This window comes from Petromyzon marinus, chromosome 50, assembly GCF_048934315.1.
Source record: "Petromyzon marinus isolate PM22_M1 ecotype Great Lakes invasive population chromosome 50, UKy_Petmar_22M1.pri1.0, whole genome shotgun sequence".
In the NCBI taxonomy this organism is placed as follows: Eukaryota; Metazoa; Chordata; class Hyperoartia; order Petromyzontiformes; family Petromyzontidae; genus Petromyzon; species Petromyzon marinus.
This window is the reverse complement of record NC_133716.1, coordinates 688,740-708,871: the sequence shown is the minus strand read 5'-3', so window position 1 is coordinate 708,871 and position 20,132 is coordinate 688,740. Positions and strand designations below refer to the sequence as shown.

At 45.7% G+C, this 20,132-nt stretch overlaps 1 protein-coding gene across 3 annotated transcripts in view; it reads right to left on the bottom strand.

Moving 5' to 3' along the window:
- LOC116953095 (adenylate kinase isoenzyme 1-like) overlaps positions 1-20,132 on the bottom strand; it is a 54,906-nt gene that overhangs the window by 15,422 nt on the left and 19,352 nt on the right. For 2 of the 3 annotated variants that reach the window (XM_032972937.2, XM_032972935.2), the window contains exons 8-9: positions 3,953-4,029; positions 787-829 (exon numbers count right to left, since the gene is read on the bottom strand). In XM_032972937.2, coding sequence (XP_032828828.1) covers positions 787-829; positions 3,953-4,029 — 120 coding nt within the window. Of the gene's footprint in view, positions 1-786; positions 830-2,476; positions 3,015-3,952; positions 4,030-20,132 lie in introns of those variants that run through there. The other variant, XM_032972939.2, reaches the window with a different exon arrangement.

The following is a 20,132-nucleotide window of genomic DNA, read 5'->3' as shown; positions in this document are numbered from 1 at the left end:
ACTGCTGTGCTTCTCCCACACCGCCGATTAGCACGGTTGACTAACGTACGGTGCAAAAGAAGTCCAACAGCATGCATGGACCTGCCTCCTTGTACCCCCAAAAATATAATAGAAAAGATCACTTACTTTATAAATAATTAATACTTATTAACACCTCCAACATTTTTCATCTGGGTGCGCCACTGCCTGTAACTATGTGTAATACAATCTTCTTGGTACGCCTGCGCCTATTAGAAAGCTCCTGGGAATTATGCACTTTTAAATCGAGATTGAAAACTCATTTTTTCAGAACTGCGATTTGTGTTTACTGTAGTTTGTTGTCCTTTGTCGCACCGCCGATTCAACATACATACGTACAATCGTGCAATGGGAGTGTTTGTAATGCACACTGTGACAGATATTTACAGTTGTCTATCAGTTGTCTATCACCACGCTTGTCCATCACCGTCTCACTGCTGCTGGCTCTCAGGCGGTCTGTCACATTTGCTCATGGTGACTGAAGACAAGAGGCTCACAATGGCACTTCTCCATGAACTGCTGCTGGCTTTTTGCATAATGCACTGTGTGCTTTCTACACATTTTTTGTGTGTTGTTGGAAACTTAACAGCAATTTTATGCTGGCCGGCATTGTGGGAAATACCCGCAATTCCGTGAAACTTCAACCACCCTGTGCCCGGGGCATGTACACGTCCGCAGTGATCCACGTGTTTTGCACTAAAAGGTAGAAAAGCGTAAAAGAACCCCTCTGAAAGTGAAACAGCAAAACCAACTGTGGTGGCGTCGTACCTGAAGAATCCATGCCTCCCCTGTCAAAGGACGCCCGGCGAACCTAGAGCATGGAGAGCGGCACACGGACGGACACGCGAGGGTTAACGATTGCCCCTTAGACCGAGTTTTGGTGAGAACTCCACAGCGTTGCCTCATCGATTGCTAACGGCAGGTGCTTATCAACAGTAGACTTAAGATGAACGATTGTGCAACTGTGTTACTGAATTGGGTCCGCACTTAGTTGATCCTTTTAAAATCTACACATTTGGTGAGACTGCTTGCGTTGGCAGTGGCGTTTTTGACAAAAACAACCTGGACAGACGAGTCAATAACACTATGGCCTTAACAGAGAAAATAGTACATACAGAAATATTTGACGTTCTTCATTGCAAACAGGAATGTTATTGACGAATGTGTTGAGTTATCTTTAAAATCTACAGTATGCTCTATGGGTTAGTACTCTCCAACTAGATACATACAGTACTGTACCCTGATGTGGATTCCAAGAATATAAATTACCGTTATTGAAATGTAATTGTATGACATTACTATTCTGCTGGGTGTAATACGTACTCATTTCACTAAGCCACTTAAATGTTTATTTTAAAACATTCTGCCCGAACAAACATCCTTAAGACATGAAAGCTGTTTTAAATTAACACTTTATTTTTGTTTGATGGATTTTTAGACCAACTAGTGTTGGTCATAGCTTACGTAAACATCTTACGTTCACATTACTTGATTGCGCCGCATATAGGGAGTCAAACAAAGGGGCCTTTTGAGTAACGTTAATCACAAAATCTCCATTGGGCTGGCACTGCAGAGCCTGGTAAAACTAAAAACCACACACCAGGCACGGACTCCAGTGCATATTTAAAATAAGAATGATACAATAAAGTGTTAAAGACAGCACGCTGCAGTATAAAACCCCGACAGATGTCTGGGTTAACACATCAAGACAGAGACTGAAAACCAGTTTAGTCGAGATGACGGAATAATAGGGTTTTTCCACTTTTTATGGCAACAAAACTGAAACCTTTTTATAAGGATTCATGTTGCTGCTTTAACCACAATACCTGCAGTCTTGACATGAATCCTTGTAAAAAGGTTTCAGTTTTGTTGCCAGAAAAAAGGGTAAAAACCCTATTATTGCATTTTGGTACTGGCAAAGGAGGTCTAATGATCGAGATGACGGAGCCACCACACCCGTGCCTGTAGGCGCACCGTCTCTGGCTCTGGTGGCACTGCATGTGACAATAAGCGCCTCTTTGTTCAAAACTTCAACTCCGACTCTTGTGTCGGACTTAATTAGACACGTCCGTCTCAACAACATAAATCTTTGCTCAGTTGTATTTGCACGATCAAACAGCGCACAAAGCTCCACTGATAAACGCTCACAAAAGCCACTTAAATACTAACCAAGTTCGCATTCGTACGGATTAATGTTGAGCTTCTTTTGCACCGTACGTATCCAACCGTGCTAATCGGTGGTGCTGGGGGGGGAGGTCACCAAACTGAAAACAAAAAGCAGTTCTAAAGAAATTCGTTTTCAATCTAGATGATTTTAAAGTGCATAGCTCTCAGTGAATTCCTAATATCGGAAGAACATTCCAGACGGTCGCGGAAGCGCATCTGCAAATGCGCAATGCAGTGACCGTCTTTGTCCGATGGCCAATCAAAAACACAATCGGGCACAACAGATACTGACCGGCCACTGACGATGGGTCGCTTTCTGCAGCTGGCGCGCAACGCGTTCGTGCAACTGAACACGTCTGTGCTGCGACTGTCACTTTCTGCTGCAGCGACGGCTCCAAGTGCTGTAACTTCTTCGCCGTTCCCCCCCTTGCCACTGAATTCCGGCTAAGGGCGTTTCCTCTCTTGCGAGCGCAGGCTGACGTCACAATCTCGCTTTTGTTGTTGCAAATTGGAGCAGTGTGGGAATGCGAATCTCTGTGACCGCGCGTGGAACAGGGCGTGTGGGCTGGGCGTGTGTGTGCGCGACACAGAGAGACAGACAGCGCGTGTCTGTGTGTGTGTGTGCACGTGTGTGTTGTGTTGGGGAGCGGTGGTGTAGCGCTGAGTACGCTACGCTGCGCTACGAACCCGGCGACGCAAGTTCGATTCCTGCTTACGGTCAACACCGGTGACGATTATCTGAATCGATCCTGGGCCTCGCCTAGGTCGACTCAGCCAAAGGTGGTCGAGTGTGGTGCTGGCCACCCACCCCCTCAAGTGCTGTGCCGGCCTTCATAGGTGCTCGTGAACAGCACTTGCCCCTACAATCTGTTAAAGGCTATACGAGCTTTTTGGGGGGGAGGGGAGTGTTTGCCTGTGTAAGTGTTTGGCAGTGGATGATACGATTTTGGAACATGCAACATGCACGGAGTGTTACGAGACGGTAGTGGCAGTGGTTGGCTGGGTTCTCCTCCTTGCCCAACTTCCCCCTAGTAGCCTGGTGCACGAGTCCCTCTGGCCCGTAAGCACCCACCCCGCCACCTCCTCCCCGTGCAATTGCGCTGATTGCAGCACCCCATAACTAAGGCCACTAGAGAGCGGCGTGGAGGCCTGACTGCTCCCCGTGAGTGGTCATTCAGTTGATACATTGACTCGACATTCCACTCTTGTGTTCCGCCGAGGGTTGCCACCTCCAATTCGCACGGTTGGCTACGTACGGTGCAAAAGAAGTTCAACATATGTCCATACAAACCAGGATATATCGTGGGAATAAGAATATCTCCCAATATCGGAAGAGTGACTCGATGTTAACTACCTCGCCTGGTATACAGGAGTCGTAGGTTCGACCCTGACCCTGACACCTGCTGCTGTTTCTCTCCCCGCGGTCGCTTTGATTTTTCTCCGAGGGCTCCGGTTTTTCCCTCCACATTGAGAAATATGCGTTTAAAGTAGCGACCTGTGGCCAGGTCGCTGTGGCCAGGTCGCTTCTGCAAAAAGAGCTATATAGCTCAGTAGGCCTTACCTGGTAAAATAAAAGGTTTAGTTTAGTTTTCAATGCATTGTCTTGAGCGGTGTATTATTGTATTTTTTGGGCAACTGACAGCAACGAGACTTTAATGTACCAGAACGACTTACAGATTTACCAGGACAGCACTTAGCAGATAAAGAGACCAATGCTGGGAAACATCAGGACAGGTGGGAACCGTAGGGTGAGCTGTGGAAGGCTCACCTGCTGCACGCTGTGTGTTGGGGAGCTGTGCAAGTCACCGCCATCGCCGATCAGACTCAAGTCCAGCTCGCTGGGCCCTGCACAGCACAGAAGACCGGACTGCGTCATCATTGCCAGCATCATCAGCCATGTTCAATCCGCTGCTGGATGAGAGCCTGCCAAAGCCGCCACCATCTCTCAGGATCTTGCAATGGGATAATCCACCTAGGACGTGAAGTAATTGTACTCTGCGCGTGTTCTCTAATCCACGAGTTTCTGTTTCTATATCTCCATACATTACAAGCACTCATATCTTTATGCTTATATGCACAATTTCCAGTTTTTTTTCCAGTTGTATTAATGTTTTTGTTTATGAATCATATGCCATCACAGGTAGTACGTGACGATCAAAACAAATGTTAGCCACATTGGTATGTTACTCTCTCATGTACACGTAGATGTGATTTCAGCAACTACATCATTGTCTCTATTGTCTCATTGTCTCTATTCTGAGATTGGATTGTTCCAGTAGAATTTTAAATTCATGGGAGATTTAGTTTAAAAGTGGAAATAAGTCAGTATGTTTAAAAAATTTAAATGTTCTCCCAATTGTGTTATGGGCACCATGTCAAGAAATTAGAGAAACACCCATTCTGAACTCTCACAGAAAGCAACACTATCATATCAACCATTGTTAGAGAACCCTGGAAGGAGGCATTATAGAACTAATTCTGAGGACCCTTCGATTTACTCGCATCCACCCCGACTCATTAGCCCTGAAAAAGGTTTGCTCGCATGGTGATCAAACCAAAATAAGTTTTAGCCCTCAGGAATTTTGCCAAATTAAATGAATAGCTAAATGTGAATTAAATTAAATTATTTTTTCTGCTTCGAGATGAAAGCTTAGTGACGGAAGTTCTGCAAGTCTGTTGGGAAAGAGGGCAAGAAAAATATAAAAATCTGCTTCACGATTTGAAGGAAGGGGAGGGGTGTGTAGAGTAAAATAAATAAGCAAGCTCAAGATGGGATGGAGGGATTTAGAGTCACAGACCTGCCATTTGGCAGTGGAATAAAGAGAGAGTCCGTCATTGGCGATTGGAATGCAGGATCTTCGTGCTGCCAGCTCAGCACTCGCACGTGATAGCAACTCTTTGAGCCACACGACTTCCGCCAATATCACTACAGTATATTTTATGCACAGACTGGAAATACTTGCCACGGCCGTGATTTACAAACGCTGCCTTATAACTAAGAAATAAATACGTGGTTTGAACCTGGTTTAAACAAAAGATAAACAATCAAAGTTTAAATCGACTGAGCCAACTTAGTTGTCTGCTTGTGACCAGGACTTGGTTCGAGGAGCAGTGCACAGCGGTTTCTGGTTCAGTAGAGGGCGCTCTCTTTACGCAGTATCGGGACGTCAGTCGATAGAGGGAGCAGTCGAGTAGCGGTGAAGATACGATGCCGTGTGGATGTAAACGGTGCCCAAATGCCGGGAGGTAGCCGTGGGTGGCCCAGAAGTCAGGGCGCTGAGCTGGCTCCAAGGGCGGAGCTAGAAACTTCCCGCGGTTCCATTTATTTCATAGTTCCATAGTTCCATTTACTTGGTATAGCCCTGTGAGCCATTCGGCTCTTGAATCGGGTGCAACCGCAACAAACACAAAATAAAAACATGAACAAGAAAACATCTTAAAGTGACTATGTGACTGTGCAAACAGAAAATCCAGGAAAAAAAACATCAAAATATTCCTGAAATAGCACCGTACACCAACGCTGTGTGCAAAAATCCCAGTGGGATGCAAGTCAAACAACAACAACAACCACAAAACAACTAAGATTAAGGCCATCAGTCTAACTCCGTACTACAATAAACAAAAACATGGCCATCTTCATTAGCAGCGGCATTGACATTGTCATCATCAGTTGTTGCAGTGTCATCAGCGGCATTGACATCACCATCGGCTGTATTAGCATTATCATCATCAACATCATCAGCGTCATTGGGCTTCTGGGGTGGGGGGAGGTCTCCGTCTGCGTCGTTGTATGAATGGGGAGCGGTGGCGCTACGATCCTGAAATTTCAAGCTTTTTTAAAAAGGGCCCCATATTAATAATACAAATAAGAGTATACTGCAACAAAACAACGTTTTAAAAAAAGACCCATAAATGTCAACAACAAAAAATGTGTTGGGTTTCAAGGGAGGCTTCTGCCTCCATCTCGCTCCCCGCCCCTCCCCCCGCTGCCTTTGGTTCCACAACCGACTGCCACCGCTGTGATCCTGGGCTTGAAGCCTGGCAGACTCCTGTGATGACGACAAGGGGCTCGAAAGTGCAGTCACTTGGTGGTCCCTCCCCGCTCTCTGCCCAGAAACAGTTGGAATATTTGGCTGCTACAAATGTCCACGTGATAAGCCACGTTGGCGAGCTATCACTTGTGGTCAGGTCGCTTCTGAAAAAGAGCTATACAGCTCAGTGGGCCTTACCCGGTAAAATAAAAAAAAGTTTGAATAGTTTAGTTTTTAATGACTGCACAAAAAAAACATCGAATAATATTTGGTCCCGCATGTAGACAGGGATTAGAGAAAGATGAGAGGAGATAGGTAGGCGAGTGCGTGTTGGGGAGTAGAGTGAGATGAGAGGGGAGAAGAAGAGTGTTTGGAAGGGAGGAGAGTGAGATGAGAGGATAGATCGGGGACGAGTAGTTGGGGGAAGTCTTAGAGGGTGAGTGCCACCTTGTCGTTGAAGCATTGAGAGGTAATGGAGGGGGCTAGGGGGACTGTGACTAGTCCAGTGCTCTTTATGAGGTCAAACTTCTCTGCCTTTCACCTGTGCTCATTCTCTTTCATGCTCAGGGCAGTGCTAGACCAGCCATGTCTGGCCCAGGCATTCCCACGGAATTCAGCCACCCAGGTCACCCTGTGTTACATTATTCATCAGCCACCATGACCGGGCAGAGCCCTAACCTCGTACAACCCACAGCACTGACAGAATTCCTGGGTGAGTCTTGTGAGGATAGCATCTCAACTGCTGGCCCTGAGGTGTTCACACCAGTTCGAAATGCCTCTGGCAAGACTCGATCTGACTGTCTCATCATGTTCTAGCAATGTGCTCCTATTGCACAAGCAGTGTTGGGCAGACGAGCTTTCATTCATGGCGTGTTGCTGCAATCGAATTACAAAAGGGCCAATATAGATATATGGATTAAAATATCGCTAAACATGTGAAGGATGGCGATGAAGTGGGGATGCCTTCACTCAGCAGTGGATTGAGCATGGCTGGCGATGGTGATGATGCTGATGATTGGGGCTGGGATGGAGACTGGCTGCATTGATTAGGGTTGCAAGGAAATGCGACCATTGTCAGGTCCTTTGTCATGCTAAACAAGCCTCACTTTGACTGGCAAGACCTGGTTAACCTCAGTTACATGGGTGACATCCGTTTACGTAATATAATACAGGTACTTTATTAATGATGTATAGGCCTTTGCAAATCCAATGTTGGAAGGAAGCCTTACGACGCCGTCGTTTGAGTCATGGGGCTCGTTTGAACATACTTCACCGCGCTAGTCAGTGCTGGTCGTGAATGGGATGGGGTCTGGGAGCAGCTCAGATGTCGCGACTGCTGGTAGTCGTAGCCGGGAGTCATATTCGGCTCGCAGGGTTCATAGTGCAGTTCGCAAACCACTGCGCAATATTATCCATTTTCAGTGTGTAAGCAGATTACTGTCACTTAGTATCTGCCACTAAATACGTTGATTTAAAACATATATCGTCTAAATTGATTATAAAAAATATACAAGTGGGGAAATGCGATTTCAGCAGCTATGGGTGAAAGTGAGGACAAGCAGGGCACGGTATCCAGCACCACGGTCACAGCAAGGCGCTGTTACGTCGACAAAATCATCACGCGTTCATTTGAATAAAGTATTTGTCAGATAAATCAAGAAATTAGAATACGTTACTTTTAGAATAATACATATGGGACTACGTTTATTGAATACATAAAGTAAAACGTAATCATACATTGATTACCTTCAAAAGCAACTCTCCCAACACTGCCCATTGAGCAGGCACTGTTCAATCTTGACTTGGCTTAATCACCTGATGACGGAAGCTTGTGTTGCGCCCGAAACGTCGTGATTTATTTTATTTTATTCCTACGTGACTTTACCGAAAGAACCAAAGAGTGTTGGCACTGTTCACTTCTCTGCTTCATATATAAAGATAAAGGTGCAGCACTGTAACTGCTTGCTGGAAATTGCTGGCGGAAGAATTGCCTCCACTCGAGGGATGTCTAGAGATGCCCCTCGAGAGAGAGAGTATTTGGCCTACTCTTCAACACTGGTCAGATTGTCTTTGAAGAAGTGGAAGTACCCACGCGTTACCCCACCACACGCGGTCTGCCTGACGACTCCATATGTATTAACGGTGAGCTTCTTTCGCACCGTGCGGAGGCAACCGTGCTAATGGGACGTGCAGGATTAACCGTGGCATACCCATCTATACTGCTGGCTGGACAGAGACGAAGGTCGAACTGGCGACCTCTGATTGCCAAGTGCAAGGTGAGAGCCATCATACCATGGCAGCGTCCCGTTCCCTTTGTGCCTCGTGGAAATATCCTGTCTTGTCACGCTATATCTCAACTTAAGCTTAACAAAATAGTCGCTTTAAAAACCGCAAAAACAGTGCAGACCAAACTTTATCTTTGTTTAAACCCCACTAATATCAACGGTTATAATTTAAAGACAATATACGATACTGTAAGTACAGTATTTACCAGGGTTCTGCAACCAAATAACAAAAAGAGGACATTTTTTGTCGAATTTGGGAAGTAAAAAAAATCCAAAATATTTCAAGAGCCACAATGCGTGTGAATACGAGACGGAGGGTCCTCGATAAACATCGTCGCGATGGAGCAGTCTTAAAGAGCCGGATTCAGCTCCGGATCCGCAGGTTGCCGACCTCTGGCACATTTTGTGTGCGACATGAATACTGGTCGTCGTCGTTATTGTTGTTGTTGTTGTATGGCTACGGTTTGTTTTGAAAGCCGCGCGACAACAGCGGCCCCGTGGCGGCTCAAGCGCCCTGCCAGGGCTCTGGCCGTGTGAGCGCCGCCTCCAGCGAGGCGCCACCGCTGAGCCACGAGCAACGAGCATCGCGGTGTACACCGCTTTCATCGTCACTCACGAGAATAGGAGAAGATCAGATTTGAATGACGTTTATTTCACAATGAAGGGGGAAGGCCGCGTTAAGTTGGCGTTCCCTTGTCGCGACATTGATGGTGGGATTCTCTGCTGAATTGCTGCTATACTGGCCGAGTTGCCCTTGAAGAAGATCCGCACGGCTCAATGGGCTTCACTCGGGCAATAAACTTCTGACCGAAAGACAGAGAAAAAAACGAATTGCTACACTTGATTCATTTCCACGTAATTTTTTTTAGCTTGTGTCAAAGATTTTGAGCAGTTTGTGCTCAAAGCTGGCAAGCCACGCACATAGAGGAGGAACATATTGTTGAGTGTCAAGGCATTACACGAGGCAATTAGAAGCGAGACCATTGTTTGCTTGTTTTGGAGCTGTTGTTAATAAACTGACAAGTCACACAAACTCAACACGTTTATCAGTAACACTGTGGCCCTAAAAGGAAAATATAAATATATAATATGCAATTATTTTGGTAATGGCTCTGCTATGGAGGGCCATTGCCTGAAACGTCTCCTATTGTATAGGCGATGTGTGTTGAGTTGTTTTGTAATGTATGCCTTATGCACCACTGGCCAATGCAGCATCACTAAAAAAATGGTCAAGTCTTCAAAATGTGCTACTTAAAACTTTGGGCGGGAAACCTGAAAATGTAAATGCGGTGTTGTGTAGTGGTCATGGAATGGAAAGGGGTATAGACAAAAACCGTGGGGTATTTGTTGTATGGCTACCCCACGGCTCGACGCAATGTCGAGCCGTGGGGTATTTGTTTGTGTGTTAGCCATAACCGGGATTAAAACTCAGGTCGCCAGGTTCATAGCGCACCAATTACAAAGTATAGCTTTTACCATAAATAATTACTGAAACATTACATTCGCAATGTAAGACCCACGTACGCAAGGTTTGTAAATTTGGTGGTGGGTGCACGTACATTTATGTTGAACGTCTTTCGTACCGTACGCAGCCAACTGTGCTAATCAGAAGTGTGGGTGAAAGCGCTGTTACAGCAGAGCAGGAGGCAAATACAAAAATAAATCCACTCGGAGTGTCTCTGACGCCCGTTTCATTACCCGGTTTTGTTCACTCGTTGAGCACATTGCTTTGCTCACTCGTGAACAATGTTCACCAAAACACTAAATTCGGTCTCGGTTAAACCCATTCGCACTGACCCGACGGATCGCCTCTTGGCTTGGTGTTTTGCCTCTGTTTTATACATTCTGTGTAGCAGATGTCAAACTTGCCTCAATCAAATCACCCCGGAATGCACCCGACCTCATCAGATCTCGAAAGCTCAGCAGGCATTGTTGCCTTCATCGTCCTTGGATGGGCGCCGCCACGCGTAATAACAGGTGCTGTAGGCTCGCTGCGAGGCTAAGTTGTAGCAGCAGAAGGCAGTGCAGCAAACTCTATTGTTGTACTGTATCTCTAGGCTCCCACGTCGATGGTCCTCACATTCACCAATTGGCACTGGCCGGCGTGGTGAAGTATGGTTATATAGCGCACGAGACCTAATAATGAATAAGCATTTCTTGGCAAGCCCGTATGGCAAGCATCTTTCGGAGTTTTTAATGGGAATCACTTGTGTACTTAAACCTTCCTTTGACTTTCTTTCATCGGCTTCATTATCATTGGAGAGACTGCAAGAGAAGCCCTTGTCTCTGCCACGTTGGATTTAAATTACATTGTCGCCCAATTTTGAGTAAAGCAGCACCCCACAGACTATGCAGCAGCTCCAGATGCCCTACCGCAGTGCACGCAATGTCGAGCCAATTACAGCACATCACAAATTTAATCATCGCTCCCAGAATTAAACAACCGTACCGCGAGCAAGCGAGAAAACGTTTAAAAATGTGTAGAAGATGATTAAAACTCTGCTTTAAAAAATATTTGACCACTCGCGTTTTTACGTTCGCTTACAATTTGAACAATTTCAGGACATTTATTTCAGCGGGGGATTGTTGTTGTAGTTGTAGTCGTTTAAACTCACCAGCCTTCGCCAACGGAGAAAATAATCGCACCCCGCGGGGTGAGATCACTCGGAGCAGCAGCGAGCCCCTCATTGTCGAGTCTTGGCCTCAAAGCGGACGGGCTCCAAGGAGTGATTTTTTTAACCCACAAACCTACGTCCCACGAGACTGTCAGCAAAAACTCGTCTCTCCACGTCTCCCGTGAGCTTGGTCTTCTTGAAGCCACTCTTTCATGCCCCCCACGCCCCCGCTCCCCACCACGAGCACACCTTATGCTGGCTTTTTAAAATAAAATCTAGTTGTCCCTAGCATTGGCAGTCCCGTGGAATGCTAACGGGGGGGGGGGGGGGTCATTTGGTGTCAGAGTCTCATTCGGTTCACCGCTTGGTCACAGCGGAAATGTTTGCGAGCTTTCTTGGTGGCACGCGCATAGCGGCAAGGCCTGAAGAAACCAGCCGCATCTCAGGTAGAGGAAACTTTTAAAACACAAAAAACCGGACCGCACAACCGTTGCTGGTGCCTTGGCTACATATGTCAGGGGCGGGTGGGGGGTAAAGTTGACAGCCGGAGGAATTTGGTTCGTGAGACCTCGAGTCGCTGTCTTAATGGTCACGTTTCATAAATTAATTATCCAGCATCAATATCTAATCAAACATCATAACAGCTGACAATTGCTTTAACTGACTTACAATAAACGTGCGAATAGGGGTCTGCGTTTTTGGTTTCTTTCAGTGCCTCCACAACTTGAGTATCTTCTAAATGTATAATTATTAAATAATGATACATATGGGTTAACTACATCGCAAATATTCTAGATTTGAAGCTTTCGTGACTGCAAGGATTCATACTCTTTGGTTTTTCGGTAAAGTCACGTAGGTAACATAAAATGAAAACTAAAGTAAATCACGACGTTTCGGAGGCAACGCAAGCTTCCGTCTTCCACGACGGAAGCTTGTGTTGCCTCCGACGTATACATCGCAAATACTTTAACCAGCATTTTGCATAATTCTAATAACTGAAAACTACTTTAAGCACAGCAACGATGTTCCAGTGGAGCAGTGGCGCAGCAGTTGGTGCCCTTCGCTATGAACCCGCAAACCTGAGTTCAACTCCTAGCACACCTGAGGTCAACCCCAGCATACCTGAGTTCAACTCCCAGCACACCTGAGTTCAACTCCCAGCACACCTGAGTTCAACTCCCAGCCCTGTTAGGGCAATTTGCTATGAATCTATCAATTGAAGTTTGAACCCCGGTCACAATGAACGCAGGTGGTGAGTGATATCAAAACGTGGCCTGGATCCCCCGTTCAACAACCCGCACTAACCCACGTGATGAAGTATGGTGGGACAACTCACTTCCTGCACAGTCTGGTTAGGCCTTCATGCAACGGTAGATTGACAAAAGGGTTGTACATTATTATTATAGTGATCCCTAACAATGTTCCATGTGTTGGTAATATATCACGATGGCTGTTGTGTGTTTGCCTATGATGCCACTCTAAAGTGAGTGTAGTATCTGGGTAGATCCGGAGAAAATCCAGACACACAATGGGAGAACATTCAAACTCTGCACCGATTTAAAAACCTAATTGCTGTGCTGCCTCCGTTATCCTTAATCGCAACAAATATGACAGAGACTGCACCTTTGAAACCGGACAAATCTGAAATATTGAGAAACAATCTTATCGACCGATGCTAGAATGCGCGTCTGTGTTTGGGCTGCCATTATGTATGGCACGGTTCATGATCCACGATTCTCGTGCAGGTCCGTTTCTACGCAACACTGTCGTCTCGTGATTATCATTGGCCATTTCGTTTTTTACGAATTTTTTTGGCGGACACAATGTTTTTTTTTTTTAAATACACACTCAAATAATTAAAGTTGTAATTAAATAGCTGTTTATCTTTAAATTAATCCTTTAGAAAATGTGTTTATTTTTTCGGGAGTAATGGGTGGCATGGCGGGGGTCTATGAAAGCACCGTCATTGTCGAAGTCGCGCGCATGGTTTAATTATTTTCCTTGCAACCGACAGCGTGTGCGTCAACAAGCGCCGTAGACCAGAAAGTTGTAATGATCAAAGACTTGCGGCAGGCTTACGTCGAGTGCATCGCAGTTGAAGAACCTTTTTTGAGTACTCTCCATTCGCACCGCAAATACAAAATTCAAAAACTAGTATCTTGCACTAAAGACGCATTACCTAAACTATCAACAGAAGGTGTATATCGGATTAATTGTTCATGTGGCAGCTGCTACATTGGGCAGACGGGACGTTACATCAGTGTAAGACTAAAAGAACATCAGAGAAATATTAAATTATCTCAAACACAACTGTCGGCAGTGGCAGAACATGCTTGTCAACAAGGACACTCAATTGATTTTGACAATGTTGCAGTGGTGTGTAAAACTAATTATTACTGGCAAAGACTAATTAGAGAATCCATTGAAATTGAGAGGAACAAGAATAACTTTAATCACTCTGACAGCTACCGGCTTAGTGCGGCCTGGAAGCGTATTATTAAATAATACACATTACATTTTGATTTAAAGAATTACTATCTACAACTCATTACTAATCATAACCAATGACTGATTACTAATCGATTATATAATTACAATACCCCCCTCCTCCTCTAATCACTGCACCTGATATGAGTTAAGTGATGACGTCACCCTGCTGCTCTATATAAAACCGGGAGCAAGCGAGGGCTTTACCATTCTGGCGAATTGCTTGATGATGCTGGAAGTATTTACCAGCGAAACGTCGTACTCAAACTGTAAATGTGGATTCACTCTTCAACACACCGGTGGGCTAAAGTAGTGAATTATTTGTCTTCTGTCAACGTGACACCTTTTTTTGCTGATTGGCCGTGTCGGGTGGTGGAGGGTTACGACACATTTATAAATAAACGCGATCTAACCCAAAAACCGTTATTATGAATAATATTGGTCGCGAAAGCCTACGTGTTAAACTAAGCACAAAACAATGCGAAAACGATGCGAATTGAAATCACAAAGTGAGAACGACGACAATAACAAATGCGACGTGAAGCGTGCCATTGGCACACGCCAGTCGCCCACTGTGAAAGGACGAGAGAGCGAGAGAGAGAATGACCCAGAGGTGCGAGGAGAAACCACGGGAAAGGAAGCAGTCAGGCGGAGGGCCGGGGCCAAATTCCGTTACCCCCCACCCACCCAAGCTCTGCGGTCCTCTATATATGAAGGCGTTATCAGTCAATTGATGATTGTTTACATTAGGGAGGAAACTGAAGCACCAAGAGACAGAACAGATGGAGTCGATGTTTTCTGCACTGATAGCTCCCGGCGAGCCAGATTATTTGGTGACCCACCAACGCCCCCCCTCTCCTCCATAGTGTTGGATTACAGGTGCACATTGCCACCACCGCCCAGCTTTATGGGAAACTGATATCGCGATAATCGCCACATCATGGCGAGACGTCATCTCCCTTACCTGGTATGCAGGAGGTCGTAGCTTCAGCCCGACCCTGACCATGCATGCTGTATATTTAGAATTTGCATGTCCCCTCTCTCTCCCCGTGGTCATGTATCTTTTTATCCCGGTCCTCCGGTTGTTCTCTCCAGATTTAGAATCAACGTCATGCGTTTGGATCATCTGGCCGCTGCTTTAAATTCCCACATTTGATGATATCAGCCACTTCGATGAGCTATCATATGTGGCCAGGTCGCTCAAAGCTGAACTGGCTTAACTTGGTAAATGAAAGTCAAAATAAAAGTTTAGTATCATGGAAAATGACATTGCGGCAAAACCAATGCATACTGGCAAGAACCCTTGAATAGACACCTGCGCTGCAAGAAAGAACCGCAAAGAAAAATACTTTTCCAGTGTCAACATGGGGAGAGTGGAAGTACAGGATGTTTTTTTTTCCTTCAGATAATTTTGTCCCTTTCATTGGATAATTTTTATTTCCACGTGAAATGAGTGGTGTAGAATGTTGATGTTTTCCCTCCACAGATTTCGCACAGTGGTCATAGTTGGTTGGTCACTGGAACATTTGTCCTGTGAGGCCGACACTAACTAACTACGAACTATGTTTTTTATTTTATCAGGTAAGGCCCACTGGGCTATGTGGCTCCTTTTCAGAAGCGACCTGACCACAAATGATAGCTCAACGAAGTGACTTGTCATGTGGAAATGTACAGCAGGCAAATACTGGAAAGGCATGTTTCTAAATGTGGACGGAAAAACTGGAGGACCAGGAGAAAAATCCACACGACCACGAGGATTACATGCAAATTCCAAATATACAAGTGTCAGGGTCTCGATTTAACCCATGACCTCCTGTATACCAGTCGAGGTAGTTAACATCTCGCCACCCTGGCGACCATAGAGAAAAATAATTGCCGGACGATTCGAGTTTCGCGTGTGATGGCTCGGTCCAACCGTGATAACGGCCTTGATGGGTCGACAATTGTACAAGTGCGGAACTTTGCTGAGCTGAACTGACCTCAGAAACGCCTGTCTACGTCACACTGCACATATCACACCGAATAGAAACTAGTTGCTCCTAGACGCGTGCAGACTCGCGGAATGAGACCTTACATCACCTGCATGCCTGTCCCCCGAGTGTGACTATGCAAGTCTTGGTACAGAGCGCTCACGCACTGGCTCAGATGATGCCACTTAAAAGGGACATGACCGCGGCGCTGACGTCACGACATTTTTCCCTCCCAGGACCGCCGGTTCGAGCTCGTCCGAGCATTCCTCCGCTGCGTGATAACGCATTGGAGGACATTCTCACCCCAGCTGATGACCGCCAGACGTGAGGAAATGCCAAGCCCTGCTCGCTGGTGTCGAGGCCAGACTTGTGCTGAAAGTTCAGGTCAGTGTCCTCTATTTAGGCAGGCGAAGGAGCACAGAGACACTTTGAACCGGTTTTTTTTTCTCTTGACTTAAAGCTTTCGTGACTGCAGGAATTCATATTCTTTGGGTGTGATCGAAACGTCGTAGTTTTTTGCTATTTTCTTTGAACCATCGACGTGACTTTACCGAAAGACCCAAAGAATAGTCTTTTTTTACCAGGTAAGGCCCCACTGAGCTCTATAACTATTTTATCAGAAGCGAGCTGGCCACAAATTATCGCTCAACAAAGTGGCTTATCACGTGGAAATGTATAGCAATCCAAAGGCGTGTATTCGAAATGTGGAGGAAAAAGATTGGAGTACCCGGAGAAAAATCCACGTGATCGCGGGGAGAACATGTAAACTCCAAATATACAGGCGTCAGGGTCGGGATCAAACCTTTGACCTCCTGTATACCAAGCGAGGTAGTTAACATCTCGCCACTGTGGCACCCAAATATATGATCTGGTGGAGGTGGCTAACACGCGTATAGCCTGGGTTAAAATCCTGGTTTCAGCCGCTGCCTGTGATTATACCGGGTTCTTTAGTGTTGTGAGTTCATTGTTCTCAGCCTGGTCACCAATCATCCCCACAGAGATCCACAGATTCACAAAGAGACCCAAGGACTCACACAGATTGCGCTGTGAGTTAATCAGCATCTCAAGTTTCGTGATTTGATGGTCTCAGCATTCGCGCAGGATCCACGGCCAGGGTGGAAGGTAGGGGGCGGGGGGTTTACGTCACCACAGCGCACTTGGCAGCATCGCCCTAGCAATCAAGCCAGGCAGACATGAATCCAGCCAGCAAAACTTTTTCTCATATAGTAAGATAATAATTACAATTATAAAGCACCCCTCATCGAGTATACACAATATAATGCACTGATATTATCAGATCTCTGATGCTAAACATCATAAGTACTTGGATCGGTGCAAAAAATGCAGTTTTAATGATTAGCCGCCACATTGCCAGCCGAGGGTGATGCGGCACATTCACTGTTGTGCTGTACGAGACCCCAACATGTGTGCCGTCTTGACCAACTCGCACAGGCCATGCATTGTATGGTTAAATACCGCCCATGTCTTCGATGGTGTAGGGAGGTCCTCATCCAGCAGTGGATTGACACAAGGATGTAATATTAATATACCATCTGATTTCGTGCAGGTGCTGGGTGGATTATCACGTCACAGGATCATAAGCGGTGAAGGTGGCTTGTGGAGGCATTCATCCAACGGTGGACTGATCGTGGCTAATTGAGGATGTTTATAATCGGTATGTAACGCTACATATTAATTGGCAAATTAGTTATGCTCACCAAACTTGAACTTAACCGTGCGTGTCAGAACACATTATTTCGTGCAAATGAAAATCACATGCAAATGTGATGTTAATACTACATGCTGCTAATGGCACGGACAAAACTGTCCAAAGATTAATTAAATATATAAAAATATAGTTCGTAAATAGAAAAAAAACGTGTAAGATACAAACAAGGCAAAATAAGGTTCGTTATTGAATTTAATGATAACCAAGAATCAGGAGAGTTTACCGAATCACTTGGGGGGAGACCAGGATTGTGCATCAGTAAACGCCTTATCTATTATCAGCTTGCTTTGCAATACGGACTATCACCTATTATATTTATTTCAAGGCCACATAGTGTTATATTATTGACGAATGTGTCGCGCTTATTTTCTGTTATCTTATCTTACTTTCGCAACAACAACTAAACGTCGCCAATCGAGAAAAGTGACTGGAACATGCACGATTTATCCTTGCTCATGTTGCCATGATCTCTATTGCTGTTCGACGCTTTCACGTGGCGAATGTATTGTCACTGTGTCCCCGCTGCTAACCGGGGCACGCGGAATAATTCCCACCGTGGAAAATGGCACCGGTGCCGTCTTGATGAGACGATACACAGGAGGTCGTGGGTTCTATCTCGACCCTGACGCCTATATGTTTGGAGTTTGCATGTTCTCACCGTACTCTTTGGTTCTATTCGGTAAAATCACCTACGTGACTTTACCGAATAGAACCAAAGAGTATGGATCCTTGCAGTCACGAAAGCTTCAAATCTAGAATGCTCTCACCGTGGCCGCGTCGATATTTCTCTGGGTCCTCCGGTTTTACCCTCCACATAAAAAAAATGTGCGTTTAGAGTATTTAGCTGCTATAAATGTCCACGCGATATGCCACTTCGTTGAGCTATCATTTGTGGCCAGGTCGCTTCTGAAAAAGAGCTACATAGCTCAGTGTGCCTTGCCTGGTAACACTTCGATTTCCTCGTTTGTCTACATATGGTGCGAAAGAAGTTCAACATTCATAAAAATAGTTTAATCGTTATTTTTGTACAGTTTATAGTTTACAATGTGTTGACACAATTAAACCTAACCCGGCCCCATGAGAGGAGAGGCGCTCTGGGCTTAGATCACAGGCACGGCTGTGCTGGCTGTACGCCATCATTGCCATTCCTTGCGACGCGGTAAAGTCTCTTAATGAGCACAACTGCAGGCAGGATCACGAGTTCACCCTTCCTCGTTTCTGTTTCAGAACCCCAAGCAATCTTTTCGACTAAAAGCAAAATGCACATGTTGTTGGCGCGCGCGTTCATATTGTCGAGCTCCAGCGCCAACGAGCAACCCAACGAGCCACGGAGGCTATCTTCGTTTGTTCATTACACTTTTAAACGATGACGTTGGAAGACGTGTGACATTTTTCACGGAATTTTATTTCTCGCAAATACAAAGCAATGACAATAGTCGACCGAATTCTTATTCCGAACCGGATCCATCGATTTTACTTAGAGGGCCCGAGTCTTATCACAACTGGAAAGTTCGCCAGCAATTCTTCCAGCAAGCCTGACTACTGATGAGACACTGTATGTCAAAACCGGTGCAGAGATTGGTTGTAAATTAACCGATCCAATTATGCTGAAATGGTGCACTTCCAGAAGGCCTGGTGGCTGTGAGGATGTGCGATTATTTTTTATGGGTAGCGATAGATATACGAGGAATATGTTTCATCTGCTTATTTATTCTGTTCCTTATATTCTCCCCATTGACGATAATCATAATTTTATTCCGTGTGTAGTGACGTAAATGGTGTTTAGCGCCAGCTAATGTCACAAGAGTGGAACTGTGCGTCTTGAACCTCTCTCTGGCACCAGAGTATGTATGGCATGGAAGCAGGCCCTAGGGGGCATGGTTCTGGTGGCAGAGAGAGGGCAAGTCAGGACATGACAGTCTGGGTGAACCCGAGAGGGCACGTGACCGGGACAGGGTAGCGAGGGGGCCCAAAGGGTGTCTTGAGGGACACGTGATGCTTGGTCGAGAACCTTCTGGTGAGATACAGAAGGGGGCGTGGCCGAGGGCGGAGCGAGGCCACGCTTGGGAGCATAAAGGAGAGGTCCCGAGAGCGATCGCGGCTGTCTGCTGGAATAGAACCCTCGGCGATACGTCCCTTCGGTCTTCGGTCAAGTCTCGGCATCGTGGATCAAGCAGTGTGTTACTGACCTGACCCGTGTATGTCGTTACCCTGTTGGGGCCTAGTAACAGTGTACGTGTATGTAGAAACCCTGTTGGGGTATCATAACAAACGTGTTTCCTCCAAAGCCAAGTGTGTGCCTCCGTGGAACCCACTACGCGTGTAATAACTAAATATACGGTTTTGTGTAACATTCTAGGTTTTTAAGTAAATAATACAATATTTTTTACTATTACCATCTGTCGGCCTTCAATAACTTTGCTAACGTCTAGACTTGGGTTGTTGAGAAGGCCAATAGCCCGACAATAAAAATTCTCTCTTCTAAAATTGTACCTGTTTGCATGGAAATTCAGAACCAAGGTGGTTTTATATTCTTAGCGAATTATAAATGTCCAATTTGCGTCTGTGCTGCACATCCCTCTGGTGTATGTTTGGGTTGTGCGGCTCAAAAGCCCGGACACACGTCAGGAGAACCGAGTCGACATTGTTCCCATGTGTCTCGGCAGTGACATTACATATTTATCTGGAATTATTAAAAAATGAAAGTGTCACGCTTCTCAAAATATATTATGGTTTCGGACATGGTGGTGAATGCCTGCAATCCAACTCTTTGCAGTCGGCTTGTGATAGTTTGCCCAGCCACAATTCATTGGCCAGGAGGCTGCAGTACA